This window comes from Zootoca vivipara, chromosome 9 (genome assembly GCF_965207765.1).
Source record: "Zootoca vivipara chromosome 9, rZooViv2.hap1.1, whole genome shotgun sequence".
Lineage (NCBI taxonomy): Eukaryota > Metazoa > Chordata > Lepidosauria > Squamata > Lacertidae > Zootoca > Zootoca vivipara.
Genome location: NC_142592.1, coordinates 20,447,795 through 20,462,410, shown reverse-complemented (window position 1 = coordinate 20,462,410; position 14,616 = coordinate 20,447,795). Strand labels below are relative to the sequence as shown.

The 14,616-nt window shown below is 41.2% G+C and overlaps 1 protein-coding gene across 2 annotated transcripts in view; it reads left to right on the top strand.

Annotated features, from left to right (window-relative positions):
- ZNF277 (zinc finger protein 277) overlaps nt 1–10,508 on the top strand; it is a 39,914-nt gene extending 29,406 nt beyond the window's left edge. For both annotated transcript variants that reach the window (XM_035128020.3, XM_088651744.1), the window contains exons 7-12: nt 238–370; nt 4,214–4,281; nt 6,738–6,834; nt 7,700–7,742; nt 8,385–8,559; nt 10,186–10,508. In XM_035128020.3, coding sequence (XP_034983911.3) covers nt 238–370; nt 4,214–4,281; nt 6,738–6,834; nt 7,700–7,742; nt 8,385–8,559; nt 10,186–10,378 — 709 coding nt within the window. In that variant the 3' untranslated portion in view covers nt 10,379–10,508. The remainder of the gene's footprint in view (nt 1–237; nt 371–4,213; nt 4,282–6,737; nt 6,835–7,699; nt 7,743–8,384; nt 8,560–10,185) is intronic.
- The last annotated feature ends 4,108 nt before the right edge of the window (nt 10,509–14,616 follow it).

Sequence of the window (14,616 nt, the reverse complement as noted above, 5' to 3'; positions counted from 1 at the left end):
CTTCTAATTCAGCATATGCTCCTAAAAACCTCAAACTGCCTGAATGGTGTGTGTGTGTGTGTGTGTGTGTGTGTGTGTGTGTGTGTGTGTGTGTGTCTTTCTCTCTTTAAATTTATCTAAGCATGCTTTCTCAAAGTAAGCTGCTGTCATCATAGTTACTTGAAGTAACTGGCTGGTTCCTTATAGTAATGTCCCTAGCACCAGTTTGTAATTTCATTTGTTTGTTTTTAATCTTAGCTTGCAGTGTTTGTACTGTGAAAAAACCTTTCGAGATAAGAACACGCTCAAGGATCACATGAGAAAGAAGCAGCATCGCAGAATCAATGCCAAAAACAGAGAATACGACCGATTTTATATCATTAATTATCTGGTAAGTTGATGTATATGCAACTCTTATTTGACTGACAGTGCAATCCTCTAGATGTCAACTCATTTTTTTAGTTCACTGGGACTTCCTGCCTTCTAAGAAAATTGCTGAAATTGCAGCCTGATTTGCAAATTGTATGAATGATGCCATCAAACTGAATCAGGTTTAAGTCTCACCAGTTTTAAATCAATGGGATGCAATTGCTTTGCTGGCTGGGGAGCTTGACAATGGTACCAGGAAGGGTTCTAGAACAGATAATTAAACAGATAAGCACTTGAAAAAGGGTGCTGTGATTACTAAAACCCAGCATGGGTTTCTCAAAAACAAGTTATACCAGACAAATATCTCTCTCACTCTTTCTTTCTTTCTCTCTCTCTCTCATAAAGTTAAAAGCTTGGTGGGTCAGGGAAATGCTGCAGACATAGTATAGTATATCTTGATTTCAGTAAGGTTTTTGACCAAGTCTTTCATTATATTCTTTCGGAGAAGCTGGTAAAATGTGGAGTGGTGAGGTAACTGTTGCTCTTGCTTGTTCTTTGGCCATGTTCTGCAAGACCAAGTGACAAAACTAGCATTCCATTGTGGCCAAGAAACGGAAATGCCTCTTTCAGCCAAGGTGAATGGGCATGTTTAAGTTCTTTGGTCCCAAGGCATTGGAGGTGTTATAGTGCAGTGCTAACATTCTGATATCTGGTATCTCACTGGCATTTCACTATGGCTGAATCAGTTTCCCAGCCACTATTAAAGCTTTCCCTTTCTCTTTAACTGAATGTGGACTGATATAATTGAAATGACAGATGTGTAGCCTCTCCCGTTCATTATTGCACACCCTGAAGCATTTGGAGGTCATGAACCAGCTCTTCAAAACCATGTTTGATTTTTCTAAGAAGACAGAAATGTAATGCTATTGCCTTATAAGAGTGTTTTTATTGGGCAGTAAATATTGTATAAAACTCAAGAGTTACTGTAATAGCAGTAATAATTTTTCTAGTATTGCCGGTGTTCTAGAATTTCATTTAATGGGATTATTTATGCGTTATGGCTAGGAGATCCTGTGTGCTAGTTACTCTAAAGCAGTTTTCTGTGTCACAGTTTATTGTTGTTGTTGTTCATTAGATTTATATTTTGCCATTCATTGGAAGACCACAGGGCAGTTTACAAATTTACAAGTTTAACTGGCCTGGCTTGCTTTAAGCCTGTCTGAGGGGCCATTCACAAAGTTTAGGTATGTTTGCAATATGCCAGGATACAGGAGCTTGTGTAACCCCACCAACCACATGACATAACAAGAGGTAAAATGAGCATGGGGGAATGAGGCGACTGCCTGGCCCTTGGGCTCACCCTTCTGCTATACTACATGAGTGCCTGTATGCCTATGCAGATAATGAAATGGTCTGCTAATAAAAACTTTTAATTCCAGTAGTGGAGAGCAAGCCCAAACCATTGGGCAGTTTGCTTCTGTAATTCTCCTACAATGAACTTGTTGGAAGAGGTAAAATTCCCGTTGCTTTTGGTATAGCTGGAAATTACTTAAAACCTGATGTAGCCTAAAGCTTTTGTCTATTCTAAACTTGGGATCACTTGATACCATTAGGTAAAAAGCTAAAGAAAGGTAAAGGACCCCTAGATGGTTAAGTCCACTCAAAGGCAACTATGGGGTTGCGGTGCTCATCTTGCTTTCAGGCCAAGGGAGCCAGTGTTTGCCCACAGACAGCTTTCCGGGTTATGTGGCCAGCATGACTTAGCGGCTTTTGGTGCAACAGAACACCATGACAGAAACCAGAGCACACGGAAACCCTATTTACTTTCCTGCTGCACTGCTTGCACTGGCGTGCTTTCAAACTGCTAGGTTGGCAGGAACTGGGACAGAGCAACAGGAGCTCCCCCCGTCGCGGGGATTCGAACCACTGACCTTCCGATCAGCAAGTCCAAGAGGCTCAGTGGTTTAGACCACAGCGCCACCCGAGTCCCCACTTGATACCATTATACCGTAAGTGGTTAGGGAAGAGAACTCTTCCTCTACTACCCCCTTACCACCCCCATTTATGAGCTTTTCATTAAAAAGCTTGCCACTAATATGCTCGACATGACCACTTTCATGGGAAGGCACATGGTACTAGGGAGGGGATGTGTGGTGAGAGGGGTGTTAATGTGAGGTAGTTATCTCACTATCCCAGTAACGTTAATTAATCTGGCTGCCGCACTTGGAGAGTTTACCCTCGAGAGTAGCATCTCTGAATTAATTACAGGATCCAAATTCCCTAATCTGTAATGAAGGACCTAATCTGTAATGAAGGACCTATAACGTTGTGTGAATAAGGCGAAAGCCCTTTAAAATAAAATGCCTCTAGGCTACTCCTGATCTAAGCATCTAGCTAATACAGTGGTACCCCGGTTTACAAACACAATTGGTTCCGGAAGTCTGTACTTAACCTGAAGCGTACTTAACCTGAAGCAAACTTTCCCATTGAAAGCTATGGAAAGTGGATTAATCCGTTCCAGACGGTCCGTGGAGTACTTAAACTGAAGCGTACCGTGTTTCTCATATTATAAGACATGTCTTATATTTATTTTTTCCTCAAAAAAAACCACTATGGCTTATTTTCAAGGGATGTCTTATTTTTTTCCTCCTCCTCCTGCCACGGCTGGCATTGCTGCTGCGCCTATCACTATGTCTTATTTTCGGGGTATGGCTTATATTCCTTGAATGCTTAAAATCCTGCTATGGCTTATTTTATGGGTATGTCTTAAAATATGAGAAACAGGGTACTTAACCTGAAGCAAACTTTCCCATTGAAAGTAATGGAAAGTGGATTAATCCGTTAGGTCCGCGGAGTACTTAAACTGAAAATACTCGAACCGAGGCATGCTTAAACCAAGGTATGACTGTAATACACTTGGCATTAGAGTAGCTAGATGGTGCTTTACTATTATTTTAAACATTTCCCCTTACTCTTCAGCGTTGTAGCTCCTTCAAACATAATAGCCCTTCTGTCTTCCCTACCCCCAGAAAAAACATGCATTGCCAGAAAATGATATAAAATAAAAGTGGGTCGTATCTGTGGCACTCCAACTTACCCAGGGTCACATCTTGACAAAGAGTCAGAATCCAGCCCAATATGAGATTTATTGTATTTATGTATTACCTAATATATACACTACCTCTTGGGGGACAGTTACAGGTAGGTAGTAGTGTATCTGAAGAAGTGTGCACGCACACGAAAGCTCATACCAAAATAAAAACTTAGTTGGTCTTTAAGGTGCTACTGAAGGAATTTTTTTATCTTGGGGGACAGTTGATCCTTCAAGGTGGTGTGCAAAATTACACAAAATATAACCGTTTTAAAAACAAAATAAACATAATTTATACTACCAAACCAGCCAGTTTAGGTTTTTGTGGCAGGCTAACAATAATTAATTAATATCATTAATACCTACAGTACATTTTTCCATAATAAAACAACAATCTCTTAACTCTAACAAGCTAATACAAGGAAGCAAATGCTTTACTGGAAATGTAAAAATGTAAGACATGCAAGTGAAAACATATTCCAACTGGTTTTGGGAACTGACTTTTTAAGGAGAGGAGTGGTGTGATGATCTGTATATTTTAACAGATCTCATATACCCATATAGATACATACATAAGTTCTATTAATGTTTGTTTTTTAATTATTGCTTTCTTTTCTGTGTTTTAAGCTGTTTTTATTTCAGCTGTAAATGACCTTGAGTAGCCTCATTTTGAATTATTTGCATCCACTGTCTAAGACTAAGACTTGGAGCATTCACTCTTGCTGAGGTCTCATGGATTCATGTTTGCTCTGTGCGTTTTTCTTTCCCCTCCAGGAATTTGGCAAGACCTGGGAAGAGGTTCAGTCCGAAGATGACAGAGAATTATTGGACAACCAGGAAGAGTAAGAGTTGTATTTAAAGTTTAGAGTGGTGGGAAATCTGCTCTGCGGGCTTGGCAACATTATGTTGTAAAAAAAAAGTGGCATTCAAGGACAATGTAGGTATGGCCGAGAATGTTGATGAATTGGATTTCCAGTGTTTTATAGTGTTTTATAGCAACCACGAGGCGCTGCAGAGCCATAGAAGGTACAGTTCAACATGCTATATATTCCCACCCCACTTAAAATAATCTTGCATTTTAATGTATGTCGTTTCCAGTTAGGGCATTGCAATAAACTGTATGGGCTACCCTTCTAAAGAAGCAGAGCCCACCATATTTACCCAATTCTCTCATAACCCCCATGAGAGTCAGAAAACAAAGCAAAGGGGAGATAGCACAGAAAAGCTAGGCCCCAGTGCACTACAAAAATTTTGCAGCAGTTTTTTATTCCCTCATTTAAAGTTCTCAGAAATTTAGGGATGGGGTTGGAGAGGAAATGGGGGTTAAGAGGAGGTGAAACTGAGCCAATGGGAATAAAATACAATTCCCTTTCTAGCTGTTATTTCGGAGCATGCCCACTAGCTAATAGTTTTTATTACTATAGAGATGACATTGTCCAACTGCACTGGAAGAAAACCGCCCTGCATTGAAGTATTTTTTTACCTTGCATTTGTTCCTTAAAAGTAATAATAACAATATAATAATAATAATTTATTATTTATACCCCACCCATCTGGCCGGGTTTCCCCAGCCACTCTGGGCGGCTTACAACAGAAAAATGAAATAAAATAATCTATTAAACATTAAAAGCCTCCCTAAACAGGGCTGCCTTCAGATGTCTTCTAAAAATCTGGTAGCTGTTTTTCTCTTTGACATCTGATGGGAGGGTGTTCCACAGGGCAGGCGCCACCACCGAGATTTGCCTTATCAAAAAATAAGCATTAGTCATGTCTGCAAAACTAGGAGAAAGAATGTTGCCTGTTCTTGTTAGATTTATAGAAGAGATGCCCGGCCACAGATTAGCAAAGGGGGGCCATGACAGCCTGATGTGAAAGGGCTGTGGAATTCTGTTACCTTGGGTGGAGATGGTAAGGCCTTCTAAGTAGTGGCACCCGCCCTGTGGAATGCCCTCCCATCAGATGTCAAAGAGAAAAACAACTACCAGAGTTTTAGAAGACATCTGAAGGCAGCCCTGTTTAGGGAAGCTTTTAATGTTTAATACAGGTGAAACTCGGAAACTTAGAATATCGTCAAAGTGCATTTATTTCAGTAATGCAACTTTTTTTATTTTTTTTTATTTTTACAAATGCTTTCTTTTGGAAATTCCACAGTAATAAAACAAATACCGTATATTCCGGCATATAAGATGACTGGGCGTATAAGACGACCCCCAACTTTTCCAGTTAAAATATAGAGTTTGGGATATACTCACCGTATAAGAAATACGACCCGGCGTATAAGACGACCCCCAACTTTTGAGAAGATTTTCCTGGGTTAAAAAGTAGTCTTATACGCAGTATACAGTAGTTACAATAATACAAAAATAAACAAAAATAAACATTGCTATTATATTTCATGCTATTACATTTCATTAATTACATTCCATTTATAATTGACCCGCCTAACGACAAATAACAATTACAACAAATAAAGGTTTGACATATCTTGCTTTGCATGTCATGCATCTATCTCATATATTGGTTTCACCTTTTAAGTTGCGTTACTGAAATGAATGCACCTTTCGGCGATATTCTAATTTTCTGGGTTTCACCTATAGATTATTGTATTTTAATATTCCGTTCGAAGCCGCCCAGAGTGGCTGGGAAAACCCAGCCAGATGGGTGGGGTATAAATAAATTATTATTATTATTATTATTATTATTATTATTATTATTATTATTATTCCAAAGGACATTTCATTTAGTTCAAAGGGTTGATTTCTGCCAGTATTACATGCATTCTTATAGCTAGCCTATGCTATAACTCCCCATTAGAGCAGAGTCAGATGCTGAGTGCCGAAAGCTATGCAGCCAAAGGAAGGCCAGTGAGAAACAGAGAGTCCCAAGGTTTGCAGAAGTTCAAATAATATTTACATGAAAACATGAAAAGCTTAAAAAAAACCCACCTCAAAACTCACCCAAGGAGGACTGAGTTTGCTTAGTGACTATGGAATGGTCAAGAGCTATGGGGTGAAAACTGGGGTGGGGGAATGGAATATCATGGCTGCCTTGCAGGTGGTGAAGACTCTTGTGAAATAGGCTTAGGTCCCGTTTCAACTCTGTTCCAGTTTCCACAGAAAAGGGTATTACTTTGCATTGACATAGCTGCACGATATTCTGTGAAGTTGATTCCCGTTTACTTTCATGTTGGATAAGCTGAAGCAGAATTGGGTCCCGTGTCTGTAGCATCTCCATATCTTTCAAAAAAACCTTTGCAAATCACAACTTCAGCTGGCTTTTTGCACTGCTTTTTTTGCAGAGACTGGTCCGGCTGGGAAGAACATCCAGTTTGTGCAGTGTGCCTTTTCTGTGAAAAGCAAACCGACACTACAGAAAAGCTCTATGCTCACATGGAGGTAAGAGGCATGTTCCACTTTCTCTATTAGATCTTGCTTTGGAGTCCAAAATATCTGAAGACCACCATATTGGGGAAGGCTGCTCTGTATTAGTTTCAGCAGAGGGAATATTTTGGCCACCTTTTAGCAGAGTTTAAAACTTGGCATTTATAATAAGGAAAGATTAGAATCACCATCGCCATCATCATACTGATTTGAGTCTTCTTGTACTCATGCTATGTTATTATTGGCAGGTGTAGTAAATAAATAAAAGATTTTAATGCAGCTGGGACTGGGTACAATTTGTCCAGGCATCTCTGATAAAGCACAAAATGAAGAAGAAAATGAGAAACAACCCAGTGGGGACTGAAGAAGCTCAATGGGCACAGAATACTGGCTGGCTGGTGGGGTGGGTGGGTGTGGGCTAGAGTCACTTGTACCCTGAACAGAAGCATGGCACACTGCAGCATTTTGTTGCAGGGCCCCACTTGTAAAGGTTAGCATTTCAATAATCCACTTTAGAGACCTATATCCTACTTAGGTCTCTCTTAATAGAACATGCACGCTGAGTATTGAAAGCTTGAGTTTCAATCCCTGGTGTTCACAGTTAACAAATTCCAAGGAGCATGCTTGGCAAATACCATGCGGAGTAAAATAGCCCTCTGCTAGGTGGAACGGTAGTTTGATTTCCTGTGATGCTGCTTGTCACGTCCTAACAATAGTAGCGTGAAGAATTTTCAGCAATCATACAGCAGTAGTCCGTAGCCTGTAATCACAGCATACTTGCTAAGGTGTGCCTGTTTTTTATAAACTTCAGGTGTTTTCAATTTGAAATATTTTTAATTATTCACAATTAGAAGCCCTTTTTGCTCTTCCCAAATTCCAGGAAGCTCATGGATTCGACCTGCTAAACATTAAGGCTCAGCATGGTGAGTAAAAAGCATATACTGTATTGGGGACCTCTACCGCTGCTGGAAATGTGTCTTCTTAGAAGTGCAGGACCAGAAGTCAACCTATGTTACTCCCAAATGTTTCAGTTTTGGCAGTTCTGACCTTTCCTGAGTGTAAAAAGGTAGCATGAGATATATATAGTGGTACTAAAAAAATCACTGTAGTAAGCAGATTGAGGACAGTATGTATTGCTCTTGTTCTGTTAGTGCAAGGATTTACTCTTGTGCAACAAAGCAGCCTATGCTTCCTCTCACATGTGCTTCCTCCCCAAATCAGCTCTGGAGTATTGGGGAAAACCACAGAAAAGATTTAGATACCTCCTTTCCTGTTCCATCTTAAGACTGCAAGTAGACACATACTCCATGGGTCGAACATAAGCCAAAAAAATGCTTTCTCCTCGCTCCCACTAACCCCCTCAATATTCTGTTTACCACCTAGCCCAATGAAGACTTCTAAAGAACTCAAAAGGTTGTTAGCTATTGGTTGGCTTAATTAAAGTATTATCCTAATTTGGATTTTTTTTATAAAAAATGGGCCAAAATGGTTACCTTCACTGCTTGCGTCTTCCAGTCCCCCTTTCCCCCTGCACCTTAAAAAAAAAAAAAACTTTTCTCTGCTAGGTTTGAATTTCTATCAGCAAGTGAAATTGTTGAACTTCATCAGAAGAGAGGTCCATCAGTGTCGATGCTACAGTTGCCAGGAGAAATTCCAATCGAAGAGGGAGTTGGTAAATCATATGGAAGAGACCAGACATATAACACTTCTGCCAGCCAGATCCATGTGGGATCAGCCACAGTAAGAGTGTTTTCGTTTTTCTCCAGCGTTGTGCTCAGTGCATGATAGTGACCTGGTTTGCACGGCACAATAAGCCAAACCGTAGCTTACAGAGTCCATATGAATGTGCACACACACACCCCAAAAGGAGCTTACAGCCACTTTGCTGCACCCCAGATCTTTTTTACTGCCCTGAGAAAAACAAGCTTTGGCTTAGTGTGTCCTTTGAACCCAGACTTGAGGTTAAGTTCTTACTAACCATGATCTGTAGCCAAGAGCAAACCTTGGTTACAGGTTGTAATTAGTGAAGAGACAGCTTAACCATAAACACTCTAAGCCAAACCTTGGCTAAGCTCAACACATCAGTAAAAAGTACTGGGGAGAGGACTGGGAGCTCCTCTCCTGGAGCCTGCAAAGTCTCATTAAGTCATAGTTTGACATACTGTTTCATGAGAACCAGTTTAGTGTCTTGTAAATGAGACGTAGACTCTGCATTCTCTGCCCTTGCTGTACCATATGGGCCTGCTTTGTCTTTTCCAAAGACTTAATAAGTGTTATGCATAGTATCTGATAGCCACATAGCTTAAGAGTAAAAGGGCGATAGAACAGACTGCAATGTCCGCTTTGCTTGGCTGAAACATGGATATTACCTAAGTGGTATAATACAAGGAATGCAATATGCCCATTGGTGAGTGCATGACTTTTACCAGGCTATGGATAAATAAAGTTTGAAAGTGAGCTGCCCTCAACCACAAATTTACATTTTCACTTCGGCTGTGAGTAATGGACCCAACTCCTGCCCTGCACACAGAACTCACAGTGCAGTGAGTTGGATGGGACCAGATCATTTCTCCAAGTGGGATAAATCAAATAGAAAGGTAAGGTGTTTAGAAATAATTTACAGTATTATTACCTTAAGCAGCCCATAAACTCCTGCTAAGATTTCTTATAAGTAAATGTGTTGATTTATATGGAAGAAAACATACTGTGCATGTATGCTTGCCCATCCAAATATTGGGGCTGCTTCCCTAGCAGTGTGGGGAGCAGTATTAGGAAACGTGTTTAAATATTGCACTCATGTGGGAGGTCTCAAATTGTTTCGCTTTCCAATGCGATTGGCACCCACCTAAAGGTAAAGGTAAAGGGACCCCTGACCATTAGGTCCAGTCGTGACCGACTCTGGGGTTGCGCGCTCATCTCGCATTATTGGCCGAGGGAGCCGGCGTATAGCTTCCAGGTCATGTGGCCAGCATGACAAAGCCGCTTCTGGCAAACCAGAGCAGCACATGGAAACGCTGTTTACCTTCCCGCTGTAGCGGTTCCTATTTATCCACTTGCATTTTGACGTGCTTTCGAACTGCTAGGTTGGCAGGAGCTGGGACCAAGCAACGGGAGCTCACCCCGTCACAGGGATTCGAACCGCCGACCTTCTGATCAGCAAGCCCTAGGCTCAGTGGTTTAACCACAGCGCCACCTGGGTCCACCTAGATGGCTGCAATATTCATATGCATGCTTTGTCAGCTGGGATATGCAAACGGTAAGGTAATGCCGTGTGGAAGCAGGACCAATGTCACAAGTTAAAAGCATGTATGTAAAGGGGACTTTTCACTGAGAAGGTGTGACGTTGTTCTTCACTGTTCTTTCTAGGTATTATTTTCCTACCTATGAAAACGATACCCTTCTCTGTACGCTCTCGGACAGCGAGGATGAATTGTCAGCTGGGAAACAGAAGGAGGATGTGCCTGTCATCAGCGAGGATATTTCTAACATAGAGGCTCTGAAACGGACGAGTGTGTTAAATCAACTTCTTTGTGAGGAGATAAATAATGGAGAACCCTGATAATTAAGTGAAGCATCTTTCTGAATACACAGTTTCCTCGCAAAGCAAAAGGTGATTTGGTAACCTTCAGAGGCTGTAATAGACCCATTCTGCGTGAGAAGCTCAAAAAATAAATTAGAAACTAACCCTATGTTCTTAAGCTGTGTTTTAGTCACATACAAGACGATGCACGTTTACTGAGCTGATCTGCAATCAGTTAGGCTTGCTTTTCAGAAATCATTTAGGATTGCAACTATAGCGCTAGATACAGAATTAGTTTAGCTGGTAGAAACATACTGTCATGTTTATTGGTATAGATGCTTTTTCAGCGGAACATCTCCAATCAAGCAACTTTTATGCCTGCTGTTTTACTGCTGTAAACAGGAGACAACCTAGCCCCTTATGTATATGGGTCGTGATGTTTAGAGTCTGATTAGCAGAACAGGATTTCAGCTTCCTCCATTCAGATCAAATCTCTTGTTTAAAGCGAATACAGGAGATAATAGAGTGAAATATTCATGTTGAGGCTAATTTCTACTCTGGAATGCTCTTAGGGCCAGGTCATAGGTTAACACAGTGGTATGTGAACTACTTCCTTTTCGCTTCTTCCCTTTGCTGCTTATTGGACGCAGCATCATTCAGGAAAGGCCAGTGATGCGGTAACACGAATCTGATCTTAGCCATGTATATATGCATAGGCTTCTTGTAGCAATGAGAGGAGAACTTGATCTGGACCAGTGAGAGGCCAGAGTGGAAGGAAGCTAAAAAAATCACTGGGAAGAGTTCCAAGTCAAGGGGTTGGGATTGGGAAATGGTGGCTGGGTAGAGGTTAGAACTGAAAAGAAAAGGTTGGGAGAAAATAAGCAAGGAAGGAGGCAAAGGTGGCCAGAGACCAGTAATTTAAGAAACATTAAGAACATGAACTAACCCTCTTGACTATGTTCTGCCTCCACTGTCGGAGGCAGCGTGCTTCTGAATATGAGTGGCTGGAATTTGCAGGAGGGGAGAGTGGTCTTGCACTCAAGTGCTTCCCTTAAGTATCTGGTTGGCTGCTGTGAGAACAGGATGCTGGGCTACCTGACTACTGGCCTGATCCAGGAGGTTTTTTTAGGTTCTTACGTAGCTTACATTGAGGGGGACCAAACTGAAGAGGGAGACAATATTTGTTACAGAAGTGAGAACTGGAGCAGAGTGAGTTGGCATTTGTTACAGTTCTGCTTAGGGTAAATAACACAGTTTGCAAGTTTACTGTTGACCAAGCAGCTTTAGACGCCAGCCAAGTGGACCTCATCCAATTCCCTAAAGGCCTAGATTTGCCACAACTTCTTTATCTTATTGGCAAAGATACCCACGTTTGGGTAAAACACATACGCCACCTAGCTTTAGTCTGCAAGGCTCCAAATTCCCTGCCTTGTTTATTTTTAAAGACCTTTTCCATTCCTACTAGGAAGGTCAATCGCCACCTAGCCAGATTTGGCAAACAGAGAGTGGTTTGTGCAAATTCAGCCAGTGATTTCATGACTGGAGTGGGATTAGGACTAGATATGTGTATAACTCACACTTTCACCTGGTGTAGAGGAGCAGCTAAGTCTTGCTCAATTTACTCTTGGCTTCAACACTTGGCTCAATAGTTCAGGGTTTGTGTGCAGAAAGTTCTATCTTTGGTATCTCTTGTTAAAAGGATTAGGTAACAGAAACACAGAGAACCACTTCTGTTCATAGCAGACAGTGCAAAGAAATTAGCCAGGACCAGAAGCTTCCTATGGATTCAATGATGTTGCCCCGTCACATCTTGTGCTCCAGAGATTATGAATTTTAAGAAGACGGGTTAGAGGATGTTCTTGTAGTGTTAGTGAGAGGCTCATGGGGTGTCCTAGATCTGTAAAATTTTCATTTAATTTTTAAAAAAATGGTAAAAATAAAAATTGGATCAGAATTCTTCCATGAGTCTAGCAACATACCCAAATACTCAGGTATCCAGCAGGGGAGATGCTCTTCTGCTGCCTAAGGTGCAATGGGCGGAGACATAGAATAGGGCCTTTTCAGTGGTAGCTCCAGGCTTCTCTGCAAAGTTCCCTTTCTGTTCTTCTTTTTGAGAAGCATTGCCAAGACATTGATGCTTTGATATGATTTTGAATTGGGCAAAAATAGAATGCTTCTGATTTCCTGTATTCTTGTGGCATTCATATTATTGCTTGGCTGTATATTTGTTTTTAGTTGGTTGATGTGTTATTTTGTTGGTATTACACTTGTTTTTAAGGTCTTACTGTGTCAAACCAACAGCTAAAAATACAGGATGGATAAGCACACAGATAAACCTCTGTAACAAACTGTATCTTAGAAATATGCAAGACAAAACCTTAAGCAAATTAATTTATGGCTACCCCCACATTGCATGTCCACAACTAAAGAAACATGCCAGGGTCTTTGTTTTGTTTTTGTTGGGGGTGGTTTAGGAGGGATTCTCTGGAACACAGATAACATGAGACAGAATTAAGGAATGCTTCAAAATGAATGAATGGTGAATGCCTTTTGCAGCAAGAGATGGTTTTATATACTGTACTGCAGGAAAAGAGGAAGCCAACTTCAGAGAAAAGCGAAGACTTCAAAGAAAGGAACAATACTTTTTTATATTATTTTAAAAAACACCAACTCTTCAGTGCTATCTATACTCAGGGGGATGGGATCAAAGCTCAGTGGCAGCAGAGCACATCCTTTGCATGCAGAAGTTCCATGCTCAGCCCCTGACATCTCCAGGGTTCTTTTTTAATACTTTTAAAACAGCAGATAGCAGGTTTTGGGAATAATCTGAACCTGAAACCCTGGAGAGCTGTTGCCAGTCAAAGTAGACAGCTCTCTGCAAAATGGACAAGTAGGCTGACCCTAGTATAAGGTATAGCTTTCTTATGTTCCAGTGAAATTGCAAACAGTGGTCTGTTACTGAGCTGGTGCATTTGATGCTTCAATGTTTTCATTCTCCGTTATCTTTTGTTTCATGGAATCATAGAATTGTAGGGTGGGAGGGGACACCGAGGGCCATCTAGTCCACCCCCTGCAATGCAGCAATCTCAGCTAAAGCATCCAAGACAGATGGCCATCCAACTTCTGCCCCCAAAAAAAACCTCCAAGGAAGGGAAGGTCACCACCTCCCAAGGGAGACAGGCACTGGTTTTTGTTGTTTTTTCTATGCATGTTGAGTACATTATGGTAACTCAAGGTGCAGACTTCTTTCCTCCTCCAGTCCGTGAAATTATTTCTAGATTGTTATTCTTCTGTTTTATCTGCCAGGCATGAGATTAGTATTCTTTACGATACTGTAACTGGGAAATGTGTAGTTGATCCCATGCCACGTGAAAGAGGAGGACATTGCCTTTAATGCACGGCGGAGTCCACAAACATCAAATTTTGGGAAATCTGCAAAATGATATTCTGCTACAGTTCTACCACTGAGTAGTTACAAAATCCCACCATAAAGCAGGCAGGGAGAGAGAGGCTTTTTGGTGAGGTAAGCCAATAAACAGAAGCTTGGTGGAGGTAGAAGCAGGAGCTAGGACTTGCTTCTTTACCACTAACACAAGCACTGCCACCTACCTTTCAGTCCAGCGCTGGAAGGGAAGATTTGCCTTTATCACAGGCTGAATGAGTTCCAGCTACTCAGCCCTCTCTGCCTTTGGTAGGAGCTGCTGTCTATGAGGTGGTGACCAAGCACAATAGCAAAAAACTGCCACCTGAATAATGCTGTCATCATCATGTACCATCTGTTCCTGTGCTACACTTTTTTAAAAAAATTGTGGAAATATTTTTGTTAATAGGTGGCCACCCTAGCAGTAAGTTGCTGTAAGAACGTTTGGGCGCTCTAGAGTGGGATATAAGTACTATAAATGAATAAATGGTTCTTAACATGGCAGCAGAAAGTAATGATATAATCATTCTGTGTGGATGCTGGAAGTAGTAAACCCAAGGTGACTTTGCCATTTTGTGTTTGAACCATATGCAGCTAGTTTTCAAGAAAGCTGTTTGTACATGAAAGGACTTAGATATTACTTCAATATCAAGCTTAAAAATGAGAATTGGAAAGCTACAGCATGTCCGTCCGTCCCCCGTCCCCCCCGTTGCCTTAGGTATGGTATCTCATGTTTGTGCAGGAGCCAGGTTGCCTAGGCAGAGCTGACAAATCCATTCCTTGGACGTACTGGAAAATGGTATTTTATTGCTTATGGATACTAATCTAGTAGCATGCTGGAGGGAGTAAAAACTAG